This window comes from Doryrhamphus excisus, chromosome 22 (genome assembly GCF_030265055.1).
Source record: "Doryrhamphus excisus isolate RoL2022-K1 chromosome 22, RoL_Dexc_1.0, whole genome shotgun sequence".
Lineage (NCBI taxonomy): Eukaryota > Metazoa > Chordata > Actinopteri > Syngnathiformes > Syngnathidae > Doryrhamphus > Doryrhamphus excisus.
Genome location: NC_080487.1, coordinates 11,657,311 through 11,677,203, shown reverse-complemented (window position 1 = coordinate 11,677,203; position 19,893 = coordinate 11,657,311). Strand labels below are relative to the sequence as shown.

The 19,893-nt window shown below is 43.6% G+C and overlaps 1 protein-coding gene across 2 annotated transcripts; it reads right to left on the bottom strand.

Annotated features, from left to right (window-relative positions):
- Positions 1-97: 97 nt before the first annotated feature.
- Positions 98-19,437, bottom strand: LOC131109772 (integrin beta-3-like). 2 transcript variants are annotated; one of them, XM_058062118.1, is made up of 16 exons: positions 18,484-19,437; positions 18,213-18,298; positions 17,839-18,037; positions 16,813-17,065; positions 15,788-15,950; positions 15,546-15,707; positions 15,349-15,444; positions 13,429-13,518; positions 12,994-13,128; positions 9,742-10,177; positions 5,276-5,498; positions 5,095-5,195; positions 4,104-4,223; positions 988-1,154; positions 599-712; positions 98-482 (listed from the first exon to the last, which is right to left on the bottom strand). In XM_058062118.1, the coding sequence occupies exons 1-15, from the start codon at positions 18,530-18,532 to the stop codon at positions 644-646; spliced, it is 2,349 nt and encodes a 782-aa protein (XP_057918101.1). In that variant the 5' UTR covers positions 18,533-19,437; the 3' UTR covers positions 98-482; positions 599-643. The 2 variants fall into 2 exon arrangements, with proteins under 2 accessions (XP_057918101.1, XP_057918100.1); XM_058062117.1 differs by having other exon boundaries at positions 98-712.
- Positions 19,438-19,893: the final 456 nt, after the last annotated feature.

The following is a 19,893-nucleotide window of genomic DNA, read 5'->3' as shown; positions in this document are numbered from 1 at the left end:
TTTATTTTGAAATGCTGCATCACATTTGGATAAAACTTCCACAGTGACACCCTGGTGTGGTTTAGTAAATCACAGAGGTGGAAAAGTTGATTAATAAATTAGGTATTTTTTTAATTACTGCCTCAAATCATATGTAAAATAATCACATGTGCGCATTTTAGACGCATTTATTTTGAAATGCTGCATCGGATTTGGATAAAACTTCCACGGAAGTGAACCATGACGCTTGCCCCCTGCATGCAGGTTTTACATGTAATAGGGATTTACATGTAATGTATTCAAATAATTTGTATTATATTACATTGGGAGAAAACTTTAAAATAAAGCATACAATAAATTTTTTAAAAAACTACAAATTTTTCTTTAGAATTATCATAATTTTTTTTTGCCAAGAAACTATAAATTAATTAACTGAACATTGACATTTTTTCTAAAAACACCAATCAGTTGCAGTTCATGCCCAGCAGATGGCAGTATTGTACCTACAGAGGAAACAAGGTTTATTATATTTGCTGACAAAAAACCGTGTTAAAACACAATCATTTCTACATATTTACAAACAATAATAATAATTATTATTTATTGTGACAGTAGAGACCTGCACATGATTTTGTAATTTTTCTTCCCCCATAAAGAAAATCTGTCAGTCTTTTCCTCTGTATGTGATGTTTGTGAAGGTGGAGGTGGCCCCCTTGTAGAGAGGATTGTGTCCCTGCAATTAAGAAAAAAACAATATAATAATTAGTACATTATTGTTGTCATGGTTGCTTAATTACAATGCTAATGAGCGCCTTGAAATCAATTTGTTGTGGTTTGTTGTAAGCCAAAAATTGACCATTAAAAAAGCTCTTCCTTTGTAGTGCTGGGTCTAATCTAACACAGCAGGATCCCCAAATCATAAAATCCCACCAGGATGCAGCGCTCCTTGGAAGTACCGCAGTCGTGTTGGAATTGATCGTCAGCACATTCTTACACACACACGCCTACCGTGTCCCATTTGGCCCGAGCGCGCTCTTCCTCAAATTTGGCGAACTCCCGCCTGTCGTGAATGGTCACCAACAGTTTCCAGATGAGCAGGGCCGCTAAGCCCAGGAACAAGATGGCCCCCGCTACCGAGAGCAGCACCACCAAGACGTCCGGACCCTTAGGGCATTCTGGAAGGAAAGGAGATAAGGATGAAAGTGGAGGAAACTATGGAAGCTTACCATTGAAAATATGCTATATTTTGTTACAAATAATGTGAACATGGGTATATAGTTTATATTATAATATTATAAAGAATATTATAAAGCATTAAAACCAAACTACTAGCATATACAGTGAATACATTATTTTAAGTCAACATGTTCTATGATTGGCTGCACGGTGCACAAGTGGTTAGCGCACATGCCTCGCAGCTAGGAGACCCGCGTTCGATTCCACCCTCAGCCATCTCCTTGTGGAGTTGGCGACTCTGAATTGTGAGGATAAGCGGTAGAAAATGAATGAATGCATGTTTTAAGTTTAGCACGGCGGAAAAGTGGTTAGCGCGCAGGCCTCACAGCTAGGATACCCGAGTTCAACTCCACCTTCGACCCTGTGATGAAGAAAACAGCCGGGATAGGCTCCAGCACTCCCCGTGACCCTTCGTGAGGATAAGCGATATAAATATCCTCACAAGGGTCACCTTGGGGGGTGCTGGAGCCTATCCCAGCTGTCTTCTTCATCACACTCACATTCATACCTATGGACAATTTGGAGTCGCTAATTAACCTAGCATGTTTTTGGAATGTGGGAGGAAACCGGAGTACCCGGAGAAAACCCACGCATGTGGAATTGAACTTGGGTCTCCCAGCTGTGAGGCCTGTGTGCTCACCACTCCTCCGCCGTGCATCCCTAAAAAAAAAACTCCAAATTGTCCATAGGTATGAATGTGAGTGTGAATGGTTGTTTGAATGGTTGAATGAATGAATGTACAGTTGTGCCTAATGTTGTGTACCCCGACTCTTGCCTGAAGTCAACTGGGATAGGCTCCAGCACCCGCCGCGACCCTCGTGAGGAAAAGCGATACCAAATGAATGAATGAATGTACAGTTGTGCCTAATGTTGTGTACCCCGTCTCTCGCCTGAAGTCAACTGGGATAGGCTCCAGCACCCCTGCAACCCTTGTGAGGAAAAGCGGTACCAAATGAATGAATGAATGAATGTACAGTTGTGCCTAATGTTGTGTGCCCCGCCTCTCGCCTGAAGTCAACTGGGATAGGTTCCAGCACCCCCTGCGACCCTCGTGAGGAAAAGCGGTAGAAAATGAATGAATGTACAGTTGTGCCTAATGTTGTGTACCCCGACTCTTGCCTGAAGTCAACTGGGATAGGCTCCAGCACCCCCTGCGACCCTCGTGAGGAAAAGCGGTAGAAAAATGAATGAATGAATTAATGAATGTACAGTTGTGCCGAATGTTGTGTGCCCCGCCTCTCGCCTGAAGTCAACTGGGATAGGCTCCAGCACCCCCTGCGACCCTCGTGAGAAAAAGCGGTAGAAAAATGAATGAATGAATTAATGAATGTACAGTTGTGCCAAATGTTGTGTACCCCGCCTCTCGCCTGAAGACAGCTGGGATAGGCTCCAGCACCCCCGCGACCCTTGTGAGGAAAAGTGGTAGAACATGAATGAATGAATGAATGAATGTACAGTTGTGCCTAATGTTGTCTACCCCGCCTCTCGCCTGAAGTCAACTGGGATAGGCTCCAGCACCCCTGCAACCCTTGTGAGGAAAAGCGGTACCAAATGAATGAATGAATGAATGAATGAATGTACAGTTGTGCCTAATGTTGTGTACCCCGCCTCTCGCCTGAAGACAGCTGGGATAGGCTCCAGCACCCCCGCGACCCTCGTGAGGAAAAGCGGTAGAAAAATGAATGAATGAATGAATATTGAAGTGAGGATGATGCTAAAGTCCAATCAAAAGTGCTTGTTCTACGTTCCACCAAGCGTGGGGGCCCCCTCAGGGGGGAGGCCAACTTTTACAAGTGACATCAAAGCTTCTTCCTGTTATAATTCCCGCTTTCCGATTGCTTCCCGGGATACATACAGCCATCCTATTAGTACTTATTTGTAACTTTCGCAGTATTGTTTACACATCATCAATTACTTTCTACCTCCATGTTTTTTTTGCTTACTCAGAACTCCGTCTCCGCATCTCTTACGGGATAATGTGGAGTCAGCGACATTCCCAGAGGAGCCGGGGCGGCGGTTTTTACGACACGTTTTAACTCAACGGGGGTGCGGCGTGTTAAGGTAAACTTTTGGTGCGCTTCCGCCCTTGCTAAAAAAAATAAATAAACGCACGTTTAAATGAAACACACACATTCATTAAAGGCAAAACGACCCCAGGATGGACAGACTTTCGACAGGGGGGGGGGCGTTAAAAGTGTAAAAGTAAATAAATAAATAAATAAATAAATAATATATATTTTTTTTTAATATATATTTTTATTATATATGTATATATATTTTTTTGGATCGATGTAAGAAATGGACTGTAATGTTTCATATATTTGCCCCCAAAAAATAAATAAATAAATAATTTGAATAAATTATATATATATATTTATTTTTTTTATTTTATATATATATATATATTTTTTTTTTTTATTATATATGTATATATATTTTTTGGATCGATGTAAGAAATGCACTGTAATGTTTCATATATTTGCCCCCCAAAAATAAATAAATAAATAATTTGGAAAAATTATATAAATATTTATTTTTTTATTTTTTATATATATATTTTTATTTTTATATATTTTTATTATATATATATATATATATATATATATATATATATATATACATACATATTTTTGGATCGATGTAAGAAATGCACTCTAATGTTTCATATATTTGCCCCCAATAAATAAATAAAAATAAAAAAAATATATATATTTTTTTATATATATATATATTTTAGATATTTTTATTATATATATATATTTTGATTGATGTAAGAAATGCACTGTAATGTTTCATATATTTGCCCCCCCAAAAATAAATAATAATAAAAAATATAAATATTTTTTGATTTTATATATATATATATATATATTTTTTTTTTTTGTTACCTGGCTCCTTGACGACAAACAAGATGGACTTGCCGCTGGCGTCCTCGTAGTACTGGAATCGCTCCAGGCAATCGTCTTCGTCCTTGTAGGTGCAGTTTACAGCGTTTGTATCATGAAAGACTGGGGTGGGAATCAGAATGTTAGACATCATGGCAATGGCTCTTCAATGACACTCTTATTAGCTCTTATGGAGACCCAGGTTCAATTCCACCCTCGGCCATCTCTGTGTGGAGTTTGCATGTTCTCCCCGTGCATGTGTGGGTTTTCTCCGGGTACTCCGGTTTCCTCCCACATTCCAAAAACATGCTAGGTTAATTAGCGACTCCAAATTGTCCATAGGTATGAATGTGAGTGTGAATGGTTGTTTGTCTATATGTGCCCTGTGATTGGCTGGCCTCTCGCCTGAAGAAGACAGCTGGGATAGGCTCCAGCATACTCCCGCCACCCTAGTGAGGATAAGTGGTATAGAAAATGGATAGATGAATGGATATATGTTGTTTACCCATCTCATTAGTAGGCCGCTAGCATGCTAGGTGCTGCATGGTGGAAAAAGTGGTTAGCACGCAGGCCACACAGTTTGGAGACCCGAGTTCAATTCCACCCTCGGCCATCTCTGTGTGGAGTTTGCGTGGGTTTTCTCCGGGTACTCCGGTTTCCTCCCACATTCCAAAAACATGCTAGGTTAATTAGCGACTCCAAATTGTCCATAGGTATGAATGTGAGTGTGAATGGTTGTTTGTCTATATGTGCCCTGTGATTGGCTGGCCACCAGTCCAGGGTGTACCCCGCCTCTCGCCCGAAGACAGCTGGGAAAAGCTCCAGCACCCCCACCACCCTCGTGAGGAAAAACGGTAGAAAATGAATGAATGAATGAATTATAATTATTATAATTATTATAATTGTTATAATTATTATAATTATTATGAAAGACAACTTTTTTCATTTTTTGCAGATAATTTCAACCCAAAATAATGTCACCCAGCTGCCTCACCTAATTTATCCACCAGCACAATCTCATCCTTGCAAATGCGAGCACAGTCGTTGTCGTCAAACAGCTTCCCTCTCTTGAAATGTTGACACTCCACACACTCCCTGCCAAAGGGTCACATGACCACACACAATTAGCAAATTCCTAGTTGATGGGTACAATGGACATTTTCAACAGGGCCCACTTTTTCATGGTGCATGCATCAGGGCAGGTGGGGCACTTGTCGCAGGTGGCCCCGTAGGCGCCAGGCTGGGTACACTCGCAAGCTCCGCACACGCACTGGCCCCTCCCACTGCACAGCAAACCCAGGTGGGACATACAGGTGTCGGTACGCGTGGAGCAGTTGCAGTTCTCCCCCTGCCAGTCGGGGGCGCACTGGCAAAAGCCGCAGTTGCAGACGCCGTGGCCTGAATGAAGGAGGATAGAAGAAGTCAAATACTCATAGATGACTACAATGTATACCACAGGGCATTTTGCTCTAAATTACTGTAGTACTCCATAGGTATGAATGTGAGTGTGAATGGTTGTTTGTCTATATGTGCCCTGTGATTGGCTGGCCACCAGTCCAGGGTGTACCCCCCCCCCCCCACCCTTGCCCGAAGACAGCTGGGATAGGCTCCAGCACCCCTGTGACCCTAGTGAGGATAAGCGGTAGAGAAAATGGATGGACGCATGGATGGACCAGTCCAGGGTGTACCCCGCCTCTTGCCCGAAGACAACTGGGATAGGCTCCAGCACCCCTGCGACCCTCGTGAGGATAAGCAGTAGAGAAAATGGATGGATGGATGGATGTGCGACCAGTCCAGGGTGTATCCCGCCTCTCGCACGAAGACAGCTGGGATAGGCTCCAGCATACCCATGACACTCGTGAGGATAAGCGGTAGAGAAAATGGATGGATAGATGGATGTGCGACCAGTATAGGGTGTACACCCACTTTTGCCCGAAGACAACTGGGATAGGCTCCAGCACCCCTGCGACCCTTGTGAGAATAAGCGGTAGAAAAAATTGATGTATGGATGGATGTGCGACCAGTCCAGGGTGTACCCCGCCTCTCGCACGAAGGCAACTGGGATAGGCTCCAGCACCCCCGCGACACTCATGAGGATAAGCGGTAGAGAAAATGGATGGATAATTGGATGTGCGACCAGTATAGGGTGTACGCCCACTTTTGCCCGAAGACAGCTGGGATAGGCTCCAGCATACCCGCAACACTCGTGAGGATAAGCGGTAGAGAACATGGATGGATGGATGGTTGGATGTGCGACCAATCCAGGGTGTACCCCCCTCTCACCCGAAGACAGCTGGGATAGGCTCCAGCATACCTGCAACCCTATTGAGGATAAGCGGTAGAGAAAATGGATGGATGGATGTGCGACTAGTATAGGGTGTACCCCCAATCTTGCACGAAGACAGCTGGGATAGGCTCCAGCACCCCTGTGACCCTAGTGAGGATAAGCGGTAGAGAAAATGGATGGACGCATGGATGGACCAGTCCAGGGTGTACCCCGCCTCTTGCCCGAAGACAACTGGGATAGGCTCCAGCATACCCGCAACACTCGTGAGGATAAGCGGTAGAGAAAATGGATGGATAATTGGATGTGCGACCAGTATAGGGTGTACGCCCACTTTTGCCCGAAGACAGCTGGGATAGGCTCCAGCACCCCCGTGACACTCGTGAGGATAAGCGGTAGAGAAAATGGATGGATGGATGGATTCATGGATGTGCGACCAGTCCAGGGTGTACCCCCCCTCTCACCCGAAGACAGCTGGGATAGGCTCCAGCATACCTGCGACCCTATTGAGGATAAGCGGTAGAGAAAATGGATGGATGGATGTGCGACCAGCATAGGGTGTACCCCCAATCTTGCCCGAAGACAGCTGGGATAGGCTCCAGCACCCCTGTGACCCTTGTGAGAATAAGCGGTAGAAAAAATTGATGTATGGATGGATGTGCGACCAGTCCAGGGTGTACCCCCCCTCTCACCCGAAGACAGCTGGGATAGGCTCCAGCATACCTGCAACCCTATTGAGGATAAGCGGTAGAGAACATGGATGGATGGATGTGCGACCAGTCCAGGGTGTACCCCCCCTCTTGCCCGAAGACAGCTGGGATAGGCTCCAGCATACCTGCGATCCTATTGAGTTTAATTGGTATAGAAAGTGTATGGATGTATAATATTACCAAAGTCATTTCAAATGGGTTCAAAACACTTTAAAAATAGCACCTGTGGTCATCTGCATGCAGACAAGACAGTGACGGTGCAGAAAAACATGGCGGCAGCGACTGTCACCACAACCACCTAACCCCATCTAACGACAATACCTAATAATCACCGTGCCACCGCAGCATCGCGGTTCTCGTAAAAAAAAAAAAAACTTTAGCAGAGATTTAAGCCAGCAACATTTCCAGAAATCTCCCACTTTGGCCTCTTTTGTTTGAAGCGAACATGGGATTATTTTTAGCTTCATGACAGCATGCCGGGCCAATGAGTAAGTGGAAAGGTATGCGCATGCTAACGTGTGGAGGGGGAATACACTGTTACACTATAGAGCAGGGGTCTCAAACTCAATTTACAAGAAAAGCTCTGATAAAACATTCCACTGTTCTCAAATATCTTAACTTTTATTTTTCTGCACAAAATAAAATGAAAAATAAATAAACAAATCAAGACTAAAGAAAATCAATCAGTAATAAATAAATATAATAATAATAATAAAACGGCAAATAAAAAAAACTTAAGAAACCACATATAGTTGGTGGGTAGACAAATTATTTTTTTCAGATTAAAATGAACAAAGCATTATTAGAGCCCTGTAGACATGACAAAACACGACTATAGTCACATTTATACTCTTTTTATTTACAACATATTGCGCAACTGCGGGGTCTTGAGACACATGCTAACTCGCAAACTAGAGCGCTAGCGACCTAAACGGTAGCCTTCAAGTTATTTCCTTTCAACTTAAATAGCCAAAAACTTACCACTTCCACACGGATAGGGAGGGTAACTATTAACAGTTATTTAACCTTTAACATGAACATTAATCAAACGTAATAATTTTTTCTGGGTACATGATACCATACAGCATCCATATCAAACTTGCATTAAACTTTCATATCAAACTTTCCCTACGATTGGCTGGCAACCAGCTCTCATACATATTTCATATTCTTACTTGGTATTAATATGTCATTTCCACCAGGAATTAAAGCTCCAAGGAGACAGTGAATGAGGTTCCATTTCTAGTTGTGTGTTTCCCTGTGAACTCACACTCATGCATGTTTGCAGTGCGAGTGAGTTTGGCAGCCCCTCTTTTCCACATAGTGACTTGCCACGCACCTCATCTGGGAAAAATTACACCCAAAAACAATTCTCCTCAACCCACACCACGGGCTCCATTCACAATAAACACATGCATGGCGCAGTGTGTGCTTGTTATGGAGGATTCACGTGCATAAAATGTGGTTGGTTTTTTTTTTTACTTGCAGGTTAGATTTTGCTTTCATAACAAAGCTCTAACCTGACTATGGAAGCGGGAGTATGCTGGAGCCTACCCCAGCTGACTTTGGGTGATAGGCGGGGTACACCCTGGACTGGCTGCTAGCCAATCGTAGGGCACGTACATTCATATCTATGGACAATTTTCACCACCGATTTTCACCACTTACACAAGATAGGGAAAACGCTAACAGTTAGTTAGCATGCTACCCATCTCATTAGTAGGCTAGGTTAGCATGCTAACTAACTGTTAGCATTTTCCCTAGCTTGTGTAAGTGGTGAAAATTTTCCACAGTCCAGCACCCTCCGCGACCCTCGTGTGGATAAGTGGTAGAGAATGAATGAACGAACGAATGAACGAACGAACGAACAAAGGAAGGAAGGAAGGAAGGAAGGAAGGAGGGATGGAAGGAAGGAAGGAAGGAAGGAAGGAGGCAAGGAAGGAAGGAAGGAACAAACGAACGAACGAACAAATGAATGAACAAACAAACGAACGAACAAACGAACAAACGAACAAACGAAGGAAGGAAGGAAGGAAGGAGGGAAGGAAGGAAGCAAAGAAGGAAGGAAGGAAGGAAGGAACAAATGAACGAATGAACAAACGAACGAAGGAAGGAAGGAAGGAAGGAAGGAGGGATGGAAGGAAGGAAGTAAGGAAGGAAGGAAGGAAGGAAGGAAGGAAGGAACGAATGAATGAATGAACGAACAAACGAATGAAAGAAGGAAGGAAGGAAGGAAGGAAGGAGGGAAGGAAGGAGGGAAGGAAGGAAGGAAGGAAGGAAGCAAGGAAGGAAGGAAGGAACAAACGAACGAACGAACGAACGAATGAACGAGCGAACGAAGGAAGGAAGGAAGGAAGGAAGGAAGGAAGGAAGGAAGGAACATACGAACGAACGAGGGAGGGAGGGAGGGAAGGAAGGAAGGAAGGAAGGAAGGAAGGAAGGAAGGAAGGAAGGAACGAACGAACGAATGAACGAATGAACGAATGAACGAATGAACGAATGAACGAACGAACGAATGAACGAATGAACGAATGAACGAATGAACGAATGAACGAATGAACGAACGAACGAACGAATGAACGAACGAACGAATATTCAGCTATTTGAAGTCATGTAAGGAGATGATGTAAATATAAAATGGACTCACCAGAACAGATTTCCCCCTTGTCTCGAAGGCAGTTGAAGTCGTCGCACTCGCACAGCTTCCCCCACACTTTTCCGAAGTCGCTGTTGTGGCACACACACTGACCGCACACACAGTCCCCGCGCCCGCTGCAGATCCCCCGAGACCTGTCCCTGGGCTCCGTGCAACGGTCCTGCTCCGCGGGGCTGTAGTCCCCCTCGGCACACTCGCAGTGCGGCCCCAATCGCCCGGGATGGCACATGCAGATTCCGCACTCAAAGGTACCATTGCCGTGGTGACATTTGGGGCTGCCGGCCTGGGCTCTGTTCTGGCACTTGCAGTCGCACTCGAAGGTGACGGTGATGGAGAGCGAGTCCTTGAAGCCCACTGGCTTGATGATGAAGGTCTTCTTCTTCTGCTTAGGGCAGGATCGAGCTCGGGCTTCCACGCTGAAAGACACCTGGGGAAAATACGCATATGGTTAAAACCGGGGTAGTGGGGGTCGGTCGTATAAACGTCACTTTCTAGTGGTCACATGACACATGGCAGAAACCGATTTAATAACTTGCCTTGACTTCTTATGCATAATCATTTTCATTTCTTGGCTGCACGGTGGTCAAGTGGTTAGCGCACAGACCTCACAGCTAGTAGACCCGGGGTTCAATTCCACCCTCGGCCATCTCTGTGTGTACTCCGGTTTCCTCCCACATTCCAAAAAACATGCTAGGTTAATTAGCGACTCCAAATTGTCCATAGGTATGAATGTGAGTGTGAATGGTTGTTTGTCTATATGTGCCCTGTGATTGGCTGGCCTCTCGCCTGAAGAAGACAGCCACCCTAGTGAGGATAAGTGGTATAGAAAATGGATAGATGAATGGATATATGTTGTTTACCCATCTCATTAGCAGGCCGCTTAGCATGCTGGGTGCTGCACAGTGGAAAAGTGGTCAGCACGCAGGCGTTACAGTTTGGAGACCCGAGTTCAATTCCACCCTCGGCTATCTCTGTGTGGAGTTTGCGTAGGTTTTCTCCGGGTACTCCGGTTTCCTCCCACATTCCAAAAACATGCTAGGTTAATTAGCGACTCCAAATTGTCCATAGGTATGAATGTTTGAGTGTGAATGGTTGTTTGTCTATATGTGCCCTGTGATTGGCTGGCTGGCCACCAGTCCAGGGTGTACCCCGCCTCTTGCCCGAAGACTGCTGGGATAGGCTCCAGCACCCTTTATTACTAGCATAATAAAATAAAATACTGTACCATACAATAGTAGTTCATAGTATACTATACTAGATTTTTTGCCATCCTATACTACACTCTACTACATTGGACTACAATACCATAGAATAATAACATACCATACTACTACTACACCTAACATATCATACTTATTCTACTATACTGTACTGTACTATACTATGGAATACTATGGAACTGTACCAATGCCATATCGTACTTTTCGATACTAGACTACCATGATATACCATAACTTGACTACACTACACCACTTTAATGTACTCTTATACAACATACACTAATACAATAACATTTAGTGTACAATACTACACTATAAAGTACTGTGCCATACCATGGACCATACAATACTCCTCAGCAATAAGCAGAACCATCTTATCATCACATGGACTACTGCCTCCAGATGCATGTGAGTAATCGCATCTAAACCGGCATGTACACGGACAGCCATATAAGGACAAAATGAGGCCCAGAGAAAGAAATGAGCACAGGCCAAAAATGTCACCTGGCATGATGAGAAACAAAGCCAAAAAAAGCTGAGGAAGAATAGTTAAAAAAGAATGGAAAGACAACAAAGAGGAAGAAAGAAATAACTAGATTACACATAAGTACCAGGAAGTTGGGTATTTTTGCAAAGTGAAACCCCCACAAAGAGCTAAAGCTAGGATCTCTATACTATTTCATTGATATTCAATTCAGTTTTTTAAAGTATTTAAGTTGTGGACTCCTATAGAGCAGTTACACATAATAGACAGAACAGAAAGCTTTCTAGAGCCTCCAGATTTAGCACCTATTCCAGCTGTATTCCCTTGGATTTCCAAAAGGGTCTGTTTTAATTCATTCCACCCATGGCCCACCTTTCGGGCACTGATTGGTCACACTCCCAAGCGTTCCTGAAGACTTCTGGACAACTGCCGAACCCCACTTTCTAATTTTTTTTGTATAGGAGTTGATAATACATGTTTCGGGGGGGGGGTAGAAAAAAAACTCTCACTAACCCTAAAAAAATAAATAAATAAATAAAATAATAAATAAATAAATAGGCTGCACGGTGGTTGTGTGGTTAGCGCGCAGACCTCACAGCTAGGAGACCAGGGTTCAATTCCACTCTCGGCCATCTCTGTGTGGAGTTTGCATGTTCTCTTAAAAAATAATTAATTAAAATAATTTTTTTTTTAAAATAGGCTGCACGGTGGTCGTGTGGTTAGCGCGCAGACCAACACAGCGAGGAGACCAGGGTTCAATTCCACCCTCGGCCATCTCTGTGTGGAGTTTGCATGTTCTCTCAAAAAATAATTAATTGAAATAAATAAATAAAAAAATAGGCTGCACAGTGGTCGTGTGGTTAGCATGCAGACCTCACAGCGAGGAGACCAGGGTTCAATTCCACCCTCGGCCATCTCTGTGTGGAGTTTGTGGATTTTCTCCGGGTACTCCGGTTTCCTCCCACATTCCAAAAACATGCTAGGTTAATTAGCGACTCCAAATTGTCCATAGGTATGAATGTGAGTGTGAATGGTTGTTTGTCTATATGTGCCCTGTGATTGGCTGGCCACCAGTCCAGGGTGTACCCCGCCTATCGCCCGAAGACAGCTGGGATAGGCTCCAGCACCCCCGCGACCCTTGTGAGGAAAAGTGGTAGAAAATGAATGAATAATTTATTGCAATGACTAATTTTTATTACTTTATAATTTGAGTGTGAATGGTTGTTTGTCTATATGTGCCCTGTGATTGGGTGGCGACCGGTCCAGAGTGTACCCCGCCTATCGCCTGAAGACAGCTGGGATAGGCTCCAGCACCCCCGCGACCCTTGTGACGAAAAGCGGTAGAAAATGAATGAATGAATAAATAAATAAAAAAAACTCTAAAACTTAAACAAAACAAGAGAATATGGACAAAAAGTGGAATAAGCCTAGTAGGTCCCCTTTAAAACTTTCAAGGCCAAATATCTGTGGTGTGGAACAGACCTCGACTACAAAGATTCCTATATGTTGCCAGATGGTAGATGAATACATTTTCCTGACCGTATCTCCGATCTTAAGCCCCGAGCAAGACTTGAGTCCTGGGATGACTTCTCCATTCAAACATGTGGCGTTAAAAGAGAGTGACAGCTCCTCCGGGACACCCAGAAGCTCCAGCTCTACCTTGGAGCGGATTTTCTACGGGAAGGAAGACAAGAATGTAAATGAAGAAAATGCATGTATCGAATGTTTTCAGACGTTGCATAAAGTCGAAGCTGCAGTAGCTTCAAATGAGGAACAGAGTCCATATTTGCTGGCATTTTTTTTTTTACTTCCTGCATGCGTCATGACGATGTGTACCAATGTTATGGAAGCTGTTCAAAGGCATATGCGTATGATTCACACACAGCTGGTGTGTGTGTGTGTGTGTGTGACAACAACATCATGCCATCACTGTCTAACCACATGGTGTGTGTTTTCATTGGTGTAAACACTTACAGCATAAGCCTTCAATATGAGCTGGATGACATTGCCGGAGTCATTGGACAGCGTTCCCACAGTGGTACCGGGAATCAGTTCACTGTAGTTCTATAAAAATAGAACAACAAATAACAGTAGGAAAAAAACACATGGAAATAATATCCAAAAAATAGATTTAAAAGGGTCTGTACTGGACAATACAATACACCGGACTGGTGGCCAGCCAATCACAGGGCACATATAGACAAACAACCATTCACACTCACATTCATACCTATGGACAATTTGGAGTCGCTAATTAAGCTAGCATGTTTTTGGAATGTGGGAGGAAACTGGAGGAAAACCCACACATGCACAGGGAGAACATGCAAACTCAACAGAGATGCGGAATCAAACTTGGGTCTCGTAACTGCGTGGCCATGTGCTACCCACTCGATCACTGTGCAGCCCAAGATCAAACTATTCATTCATTCATTTTCTACCGCTTATCCTCACGAGGGTCGTGGTGGGTGCTGGCGGGGTACACCCCGGACTGGTGGCCAGCCAATGACAGGGCACATATAGACAAACAACCATTCACACTCACATTCATACCTATGGACAATTTGGAGTCGCTAATTAACCTAGCATGTTTTTGGAATGTGGGAGGAAACCGGAGTACCCGGAGAAAACCCGGCCAGAGATGGCCGAGGGTGGAATCGAACTCGAGTTTCCTAGCTGTGTGGCCTGCGCGCTAACCACTCAGTCCATAATACAGTCATTAAGTTTGAAAAAATCATAAATTAATTAATTGATCGCTGTCTTGTGGTTGACTATAGCCTATTATTAGTCAAATCAAATATTGCAATACATTCATTCATTTTCTACCGCTTATCCTCACAAGGGTCGCGGGGGTTGCTGGAGCCTAACCCAGCTGTCTTCAGGTGAGAGGCGGGGTACACCCTGGGGACTGGTGGCCAGCCAATCACAGGGCACATATAGTTCAAACAACCATTCACACTCACATTCATACCTATGGACAATTTGGAGTCGCTAATTAACCTAGCATGTTTTTGGAATGTGGGAAGAAACCGGAGTACCCGGAGAAAACCCACGCATGCACGGGGAGAACATACAAACTCCTTACAGAGATGGAATTGAACTCGGGTCTCCTAGCTGTGAGATCCATAGCAGAATTAAGCAAATTAAGCAAATAATCCAGCAATTAGTTTTTCTAATCTTCCAGTGGATTTAAAAGTTGTCCTTTTATACTCATGTCATTCTCTTTAAACTTTTCCTTGCAACTTGCTGAGTCGGGGACACGGTGCACAGGGCGATAAATTTCGAATTTCCATTCCAGCCGAGTGGTGCTGAAAAATGTCCGTGTGCAGCCAGTGAGGTTTGGAAGAGTTTAAGAACACGCTGCATGTTCAGGATTAAGTAATAACAGAGCAGCGATGGCAGCCATTCTTTTCAGTTTGCGTTTGTGTCGACTACAATTCCACTTTATTTTTCGCTAACTGAAAGTGAAAACGGGACGGCACGGCGGTCTAGTGGTTAGCGCGCAGACCTCACAGCTAGGAGACTAGGGTTCAATTCCACCCTCGGGCATCTCTGTGTGGAGTTTGCATGTTCTCCCCGTGCATGCGTGGGTTTTCTCCGGGTACTCCGGTTTCCTCCCACATTCCAAAAACATGCTAGGTTAATTAGCGACTCCAAATTGTCCATAGGTATGAATGTGAGTGTGAATGGTTGTTTGTCTATATGTGCCCTGTGATTGGCTGGCGACCAGTCCAGGGTGTACCCTGCCTCTCGTCCGAAGACAGCTGGGATAGGCTCCAGCACCCCCCGCGACCCTCGTGAGGAAAAAGCGGTAGAAAATGAATGAATGAATGAATGAATGAAAGTGAAAACTAGAGACTATAAATCCCTGAATGCATCACAGCATATTGTAGCTACCTGGTACAAAGGAACCACAGGGTTGGTGACAGCAAAAATGAGGTTGATGTTGTTTTCCGACATCTTCTCTGTGATGAGTGCGAGTGATGGGTAATCCTGGTTGGAGAGAATGGGAAGGGAAGAGAGTGAAATGTGCTTAGTCAGCATTCCTAACTCACCCTTACCACATATGAGCGACAAACACACCACATGCTAACCATGGTGGTAGACATGCTGTACAGGTTGTCTTCATTAAGATGGCATTGTCCATCATTGGGTTGCACAATCCCGGCGAGACGACCGTCCAGCGCTACATGCGTCTTGGCGTCTGAGGTGAAGATAAGGAGGTGGGATGCTCCGGGACGCCAGCCGATCTGCTCCTGGTCCCGATCCAAATCCAAACCCAATTCAAAATGTAAACTACAACAATAACAAAGTAAGACATGTGATGTGTGCAAACCTTGCAGACAGCGGCCTGGATGATGGCGTCGAAACCTCCTTCAGGTGCGTCCCTGTTCCTGGATACCATCTGCTTCCTCACTTCCTCGGTGAAGCGGCTCACTTTCTCCGTTAGAGACAGAACATGTTTGTAGCCAAACTGGGGCAGGCAGGTGGTGTTGATGCTGTCGGACAAACAGACGTCCACTGATCAATTAATATGGTAATAATAATGGTAATGGTTTTATTTCATTTGAACATGCATCAGATTACAATTGAATGCATCCCATAATCAGTTCCCAGTTCCACATGTCCAAAAGGAGTAGGAAGAAGCAAAGCTTATTAAATCCTACCCCTCCATCTGGTACTTTTACAATCAGTAACTGTTACATTTGTTCACTTCCTGCTTTCTTAATATTTTTTAATTTTAATTTTAATTTTAATTTTAATTTTAATTTTAATTTTAATTTTAATTTTAATTTTAATTTTAATTTTAATTTTAATTTTAATTTTAATTTTAATTTATTTTTATTTTTATTTTTATTTTAACGAAGTACTAGGTGATAATTTAATTTAATTTAATTTAATTTAATTTATTCCACATACTGAAATGCTATGGCTTTTTAACGTAGTCCTAGCATAGTCATGAGATCATATTTCTCCTCTCTTGTAGAGAAGTATTTGGTTATTTTTAGCCTTATGCATTATTTTAGCTGTCTGAACTATGAACTATATCAGCAAGTAGAAGTATTTGTGTTTTTAGAAATAAGGAGTTAGTATGTTCTCTGTAGGCGGCATTATGAATTATCCTTACTGACCTTTTTTTGCAGTACATTTAGCGAGTGAATATTACTTTTATAGTTATTAGCCCATATTTCCACACAATAAATAAGATATGGTAGAAGCAGAGAGCAATAAATAGATGACTAAATAGGTGACTTAGTCGTTATCTTACATCAGCTCTCTGAGCAGATTACCTGCTGACTCAAGTTCTGTGATTCACTCTGAAGCGGACAACAAAAATCAACAGCGTTCTACGTCTCGTACCTGTAGCAAGGGTTCTTGACAGCCTCCTTGGGAGAGATGTACATGTAAGGGGACAGCGGTTTGTCCACAAAGGCCCCAAAGCCCATGCGAAGGTTGCTGGTGGCACGGTTCATAGCCTCGGCTAAGCCTCTGCCCAGTGTCCTCAGACGATACAGGTCGTCATTCATGGAGTAGGAGAGGTCCATGAGGTAGTAAAGGTCCACAGGGTAGTCCTCTACCTGCCGCACCTTTACCGTGAAGCGCTTGGCATCATCTTGGAAAGTGGGAAGAACAGATAATATTCATGGTATTAGAGACAACCCCCAACCAAACCATTCATTCATTAAGGGTCGCGGGGGTGAAACAACCATTCACACTCACATTCATACCTATGGACAATTTGGAGTCGCTAATTAACCTAGCATGTTTTTGGAATGTGGGAGGAAACCGGAGTAAAACTGGAGAAAACCCACGCATGCACGGGGAGAACATGCAAACCCCACACACAGATGGCCGAGGGTGGAATTGAACACTAATCTCTTAGCTGTGAGGTCTTCGCGCTAACCACTCGACCACTGTGCAGCCCCCAACCAAACCAACACCCCAAAATTTAACTGCACAACCAATCCCAACCACTCAAGACCAACCAATCCATTACCAACCCACGTTCACTATGCGATCCACCCCAACCCTACCTTCAAAAACACAACCAACTATATCAACCGACCCCAAAACCATAAAAATCAAGTAAGTCACCCGAACCCGACCAAACCAAACAATGAAGCCATTCAACCAACCCAATCTACCAACCAACCAATCTAACTGACCACAACCCAACAGAGAACACAACCCAAACCGACCGCAATTACTCAAGTCCAACCAACCAAACATAACACAGCCAATGTACCCCAACCAATGTACCCCGACCACAACAACCTCCAGTCAAAACAGCTCACCAAAAAACCCCATCGGCCAACTATGATCAAGATTTACATTAATCAAATCTTCTTCTGTCTATCAGAGAAAACAACAACTCTTCTGGCTCACCAGGTCTGAGTGTGATGTGCAGCTTCTGGGGTTTGATCTGCGTCACATCCTGCGTGGCCCCCGCAGCTTTCTTACTGAGTGGCCGGTCCTCTATCACCTGCATTCTGCTGTGCGGCGACTCCACTGCTGTGCAGCCTGCCGCTATGAGGTTGATCTTCAGATCACAGCGGGACGAGCTGGCCTCGCCCTGACCAAAATCCTGGTACATGGACACAGAATTTAGCTGATACATGAAGTCATGAAGTGTTATGGCGAGAGGAAATGATGCATATACAGTATCTGCTCACATTCCAACAGTGCAGATAAGAGTCAAGTTGATTTAAAAAAAAAATGCATACCACGTTGGTAAGCAAATAATTAGAAAGTGAACTCACCTCTTGGACGCACCATGCACAGCTGGGGTGCACGGCTAGACACTGCTTACATGTGCTGGCCCCTCTGGAGGTGCACACATTTGAACCTGGAGAATATATACTCAATTCAACATACCCAAAAAAGGAGTAGGAAGAAGCAGAGCTAATTTATTCCGACACCCTTCTGTTATCATTTACTGATGTAACCTGATAAAGATGAAGTCATCTTATAGCAGCATTAAAAAATGTATCTCTCATTGTGTCAACTAAAAACCTTCAAAACTGGACTCACCGGCAGCTCCAGTTATCCCCAAAAGCGTCCACACCCAAAGCAAGTACATCCTGCAGACTGCATGCGTCCACTCCAGGAGGACTCAAGAGCGTTGAAGTGTCCAAATGTCCCGAAGACGCCCCCAACTCACACTAAGAACTGAATGGGGGTGGGCACAGCGCAGCGTCTGCGCTTTTCAGTGCATGGAGAATTCTGAGATTTGCTTTGGTGCACACTGCCCACTAGTGGATGATACTTGAAAGCACAGCATATTGTTGAGTTCTTGTAGGGGGTCTTCACTACCACTAGATGGCATTGTACTATATGGAGAGCTGACATGGAATTAAAACCAATGCAGAAGAAATGGACAGATATTGAGGATTTGTTTCCAAATGTTGGCCACACCATCCGGAAGACCTGGGTTCGATTCTCCACTTGGGCATCTCTGTGTGGAGTTTGCATGTTCTCCCTGAGTGTGTGTGGGGGTTTTCTCCGGGTACTCCGGATGTCTGCATACTCCTCTAGAGTTATGATCACAACATTCCAGGAACATTCCAGAAAAATGTAGACTACAGACAAAACAAAACAAAAATACACATTCTCATAATACAACATGAGTGGTTAGCGCGGAGGCCACACAGCTAGGAGACACGAGTTCGATTCCACCCCTGTGTTTTTGCATGTTCTCCCCGTGTATGCGTGGGTTTTCTCCGGGTACTCCGGTTTCCTCCCACATTCCAAAAACATGCTAGGTTAATTAGCCCCTCCAAATTGTCCATAGGTATGAATGTGAGTGTGAATGGTTGTTTGTCTATATGTACCCTGTGATTGGCTGGCGACCAGTCCAGGGTGTACCCCGCTTTTCGCCTGAAGAAGACAGCTGGGATAGGCTCCAGCACCCCCGCGAGGATAAGCGTTAGAAAATGACTTGACAAATTAAGACTTTATTTCTGTATTATTCAGACTTTTTTTTGTTAATATTTTCACTATATCCTTGTAAAACAAAACATTTTTCACATTAAATTCCAACTTAATTTTTTTTAAGTAATAGTTTTTTGTAATAATGTAACTTAAATATAATGAAAGTGCAACTTTGTAATATTTTTTTTCCTGTAGTAGTGAACCTATTTTTGAATAATTCATATTTTTCTGGTAATATTTTGACTTTATTCTCATAAATAAACATAATTCTAGTAAAACTGAAATTTTCACAGAAAATTACAACTAAATTCTTGGAACAAAAATAATTTACTGGTAAATTTTTCAGAAAATATTTTCCAATAACTTTTCAACGATTACCGCAAATTTATTCCCATAAAAGTATGCCTTTATTGTGGTAACTTTACACATTTGTTTTCTTTTGCGAGTACAGTAAACCTCGGATATATCCGATTCAATTGTTCCCACCGGTTTTGTCTGATATAAGCGAAA